Source organism: Babylonia areolata, chromosome 1 (genome assembly GCF_041734735.1).
Source record: "Babylonia areolata isolate BAREFJ2019XMU chromosome 1, ASM4173473v1, whole genome shotgun sequence".
In the NCBI taxonomy this organism is placed as follows: Eukaryota; Metazoa; Mollusca; class Gastropoda; order Neogastropoda; family Buccinidae; genus Babylonia; species Babylonia areolata.
Window position 1 is genome coordinate 68,039,218 of NC_134876.1, and position 5,000 is coordinate 68,044,217.

General features: G+C 42.2%; 1 protein-coding gene across 2 annotated transcripts in view; it reads right to left on the reverse strand.

The window, feature by feature from the left end:
- The window catches only part of LOC143286159 (uncharacterized), a 55,370-nt gene that overhangs the window by 6,748 nt on the left and 43,622 nt on the right, over nt 1-5,000 (reverse strand). For both annotated transcript variants that reach the window (XM_076593777.1, XM_076593768.1), the window contains one exon: nt 2,940-3,682. In XM_076593777.1, coding sequence (XP_076449892.1) covers nt 2,940-3,682 — 743 coding nt within the window. The remainder of the gene's footprint in view (nt 1-2,939; nt 3,683-5,000) is intronic.

Consider the following 5,000-nt stretch of genomic DNA (forward strand, 5'->3'; position numbering starts at 1 on the left):
TTTTTTTTTTCCATAAGCAATTTCCTTCCAGTTCTGTTTGCATTATCTATTGATGAGCGAAGCCCATCCTCATTTCATCAGTTTGATGGGCCCGGAAACACAGGCCTATATAGATCACGGCTACAAAAAGCAACGAAACAAACCGAAGAACAACTTCCCCGCCGCTTGAATCAACAGAGAATTAGAACACGGAAGTTTACTTTCGCGACGTATGCGCAGTGTGATGGCCACAATTATCCGAGTGGTTTTCTTGGGGTATGGACAGTGGTTGTGTGGGACCTGTGTGTGTGTGTGTGTGTGTGTGTGTGTGCACCTATTCAGTACAAAACATTACCGTCAGACTTGGAAAAAAAAATCGACACAGCTGTAAGTGGTAAATGATGCAAAAACACATACACGATCGAGCCACCGTGGGCTTTCTCTCTTAAAATGTCTTGATAAACAAATGCAATTACTAAACCAAACTTAATAATGTACAACAACACTGATTATGAGGACATACTCTTTTCTGTTTCTTAGATATTGTATTTGATATTGATGTTCACGTCCACTTTTGTTTATATGTCTCCCCTTTGATGTGCCCCATAAGCCTTTGTCAAATAAAACATTTTTTGACTCACTTGTGTAAACAAAGTGAGTCTATGTTTTAACCCGGTGTTCGGTTGTGTGTGTGTGTGTGTGTGTCCGTGGTAAACTTTAACATTGACATTTACTCTGCAAATACTTTGTCAGTTGACACCAAATTAGGCATAAAAATAGGAAAAATTCAGTTCTTTCCAGTCATCTTGTTTAAAACAATATTGCACCTCTGGGATGGGCACAAAAAAATAAAAATAAAAAAGAAGCATAATTATATGGAAACTGCATTTACTGTTATATCTATATTTTTTGTATTCTCTAAACTTGGCGCTTTGATCTGATATTCTGGCACAACAACAAGAGCAGTCATTATTACCTTGTTTTGTCCAAACAGGAACTTCTTTTGCTCAGCATGGAAGTTTTATTTATTTTGCAAACGTTTTGGTGCAGATAGTAAAAAAGGGAAATTACTCTGTAATTAATGCTAGGGGACTTAATTTGCTTTAAACTGATCTTTCTCATCTTAAACATTACATTTTTTTTCTTTTCTTTTCTTTTTTCTTTTCCCAAGCTTATCCATTATATTTAATACAGAGCACTTTTTAACCATTTTTAAAATATCTTTTTTTATTTTTATTTTTATTTTTATTTTTTCCTCCTAATGATTCCTTTACAGGATAAAGCGTGAAGCACAAGTGAGTCTTGAAGGCTTTGCCTCTTGTTTTTATTGTTCTTGTTCTGTCTCTCTCTGTGCATAAGTATGCACAAACACTGAAAGAGCGTGTATGTGTCTTGCCATCTCCGTCTCTCACTGTGTGTGTGTGTGTGTGTGTGTGTGTGTGTGTGTCCAAGTGTACATGTTCATGCTCGCTGGGGGTGTGACGGCATGCATGTATGTGAGTGTTGCACAGAAACACACACACAGACACACACATGGTAACACACACGTCACACACACACGCACGACTGAACGTACCAGCCATATAATAATTATTACACTTTTCCATCGAGCCACTATGTGCAACAGACTCAGCGTATACGATCCAACTGACAGTCGCTGCGCACTGAAGAGATTGTTATGAAACAGTTAAAACCACAGCGTTGTATACACTGACGTGTGATCTCAAGACCAATAGCTCAAAGCTCCCCAACTGGTCTTGAAAATAACACAGATATTCGTCTTTTGAAGCCGTGGCATAGTTGGGTGACATCAGTGGAGCTTAACTCACTCAGTACGGCCAGTCCTCTCTTCTCCTCTACACAGATTCATCGGATGTCCAGTGGGTGTCTGAATGACCCAACCTTTAGCTTCCGTCGTCAGAATTGTGGTATTCTTTGTCAACATTCACCTCTTCAGTATAAGAGCCTTCCGCTTGCAATATTTTGATGATGGTAATTGGGGTGAAACGCTGTTAACGTCGTCTCTTTCGCCGTTCGTATGGAGAGAGTTAAGGCCTGAAAGGAATTGTGAGGAATTTGTCAGGTCGACTTATGCAAATTGATTTTATGGTGGAATGTCTGTTATATTTTCTTTTTTTTTCTCTCTCTCTCTCTTAAACGAATTCCTAAGGTAATCATGTGTTTCAGACAATAAAGTAAGTGGCTGATTGATTGGTTGATTGATTGACTGATTGATTGACTGATTAAGTGATTGAAAGACAAGCAACTCTGCAGTCAATCCCCAAAGAGGGAATGATCATAATTATGCACAGCATGTCAGTTGTTCAGTTCTTGAGGCCACATCTTTCTGCTTTGACAGAAAACAGCAACAGCAGCAGCAACAGAAGGAACAACAGCAACAAGCACAGTACCTTGATGCGGTAACTGATGTCCATAATTTTATGAAGCAACAATAGATGCAACAACAACAACAGCAGCAACAAAAGACACAAGAACAACAACAACAACAACAGCAACAAGCACAGTACCTTGATATGGTAACTGATGTCCATATGAAGCAACAATAGAAGCAACAACAACAACAGCAGCAATTGCAGTACCTTGATGTGGTAACTGATGTCCATGTGTAGCAACAACAACAACAGCAACAAGCACAGTACCTTGATATAGTAACTGATGTCCATATGAAGCAACAACAACAACAACAGCAAGAAGCACAGCACCTTGATGCGGTAACTGATGTCCATAATTTTATGAAGCAACAATAGAAACAACAACAACAGCAGCAGCAGCAAGTGCAGTACCTTGATGTGGTAACTGATGTCTATATGAAGCAACAACAACAACAACAGCAGCAGCAAGAGAAGTACCTTGATGGGGTAAATGATGTCCATCTGAAGCAACCATAGAAGCAAGAACAACAAAAAGAACAACAACAACAACAGCAACAAGCCCAGTACCTTGATGTGGTAACTGATGTCCATCTTGAAGCCGCTGGACAGGTCATCGTGCACGATGGTTGACGGCAGGTCTTTGGGCAGGCGGAACTTGAACCTGGACACGTAGTGACCGGGGGTCAGCACCGAGCTCCACATGGCGTCCAGCGTGCCGATCACGAAGGTCTGCTTCCTCAGGTAGCTCTCGCGCACCGTCACGGGCAGCCCCTGTCTGGACTTGAGCACCGTGGTGCTGCCCTGACCCACGATCACCAGTTCCACGAAGCGGATCTCCACGTTGTGGTGGATGTCCATGTGCACGGCCCCCGAGATCTCCTCCCCAGGCCGGTACTGGTAGAAGGGGGACTTGTCCATCTCGATGTCGAAAAAGGACACTGCGTCCTCTTTCTTTTCAAGGGCGCTCCTCCTGAAGTGACTTCCTCCACCTCCCCCTCCTCCTCCTCCTCCGCTACTGGAGGAGAAGATTCTCCTCGCTGGGGCTCTCCCGCGAGGGTTGGAGGAGTAGAGACGCCTCCCTGTCGTGGCGCTGCCGTTGCTGATGACGTTGCCGTTTTGGTAGCTGGTTGTGTTGTTGTGGTGGTGGTTGTTGTGGCGGTGGTCTTCAGGCATGGATCGCGTGGTGCCGTAGCGGAGGATGTGGGAACGGGAGTACCTCATGGTGTTGTCCACGGTGAACACCTTGCCCTGTTGCACTGACTTGGAGGTCGGGGAGTAAATATCATCGAAGACCTCGTTGACGCCGGAACCTGAAGGGAAGGCAAGTAGATACAGGTACAAAATCTTTTATTATCCCAACAAGAGAAATTCACGCAGTTGGTAAAACAAGGTAAGAGTAGAACAGCTCAGGTGAATATTTTAATAATAAGCAAATGTATAACAAATACGGCAAGGTCAGATAAAGTCGAGACAAGACATGACAAATTTGGTGAGGTGCGAATGAGAGATGAAAAACACAAAGCGAGTTTTGGGAAGAAACGTGTAGTGATTGGCAAGGAAATTACAGAGAGGTTGAAGATATGGTAAAGAATGTTGAGTCCGGAGAATTCATGCAACTTAAAGAAAGCATGACAAGGCCCAAAACAAGATCAAAACAAGAAAAAGAACAAAAAGACCTATGACATGCATTAGGCCATGGGTGATTCAAAATATTAAATAAAAAAATAAATAAAAAATAAAAATTGAATGCAAAAACGAGATTTGACCTTTCTCAAAAATAACATGATTATTATGTGAAATGAAGGGAATGTGTCAATTAACGTACTTGCAGCTTTTTTTTCTCTTCTTTTTATAAAAAAAGAGAAAATTTCTGGGTTAATTTCTCTGCAGCCCCCATTTAGCGGTATCCCTTTATCACAGTGAATACACCAAGGCTCCGCAATATATGTGTTTCGCCTCGTCTGTCTGATGTGTATATGGTTTATTCTGGACAAAAAGGCCTTGCCCATTGAGTCTTGACTGATTGCTGTTTGTGGCTTACAATTCTTCAGTATCAGTATCAGTATCAGTAGCTCAAGGAGGCGTCACTGCGTTCGGTCAAATCCATATACGCTACCGACCACATCTGCCAAGTACATGCCTGACCAGCAGCGTAACCCAACGCGCTTAGTCAGGTCTTGAGAAAATTTTTTTTTTTACAATTCTTCAGCCCTTGTTAAGTTCATGTTTCTTCTCGAACCACCACAACCACCATAATCACTACCACCACCAGCAACAGCATCACCACTACTAACAACTACTGCAACACCATCGCGCATGCGCACGCACACACACACACACACACACACATACACACACACACACACACACACACACACACACACACACACACACACACACACACACACACACATACACGCACGCACGCACATACACACATGGCTTGATGTAAAAAAATTAAACGAAACACACACGCACGCACATTCACACATGGCTTGATACAACAAATTATAAAAAGAAAAAAAAACACCCAGTTTTTGCTTATTCAATCACTATCTTGAAATAAAATTTTTGACTTGACTTCACACACACACACACACACACATACACACGCACGCACACACACAC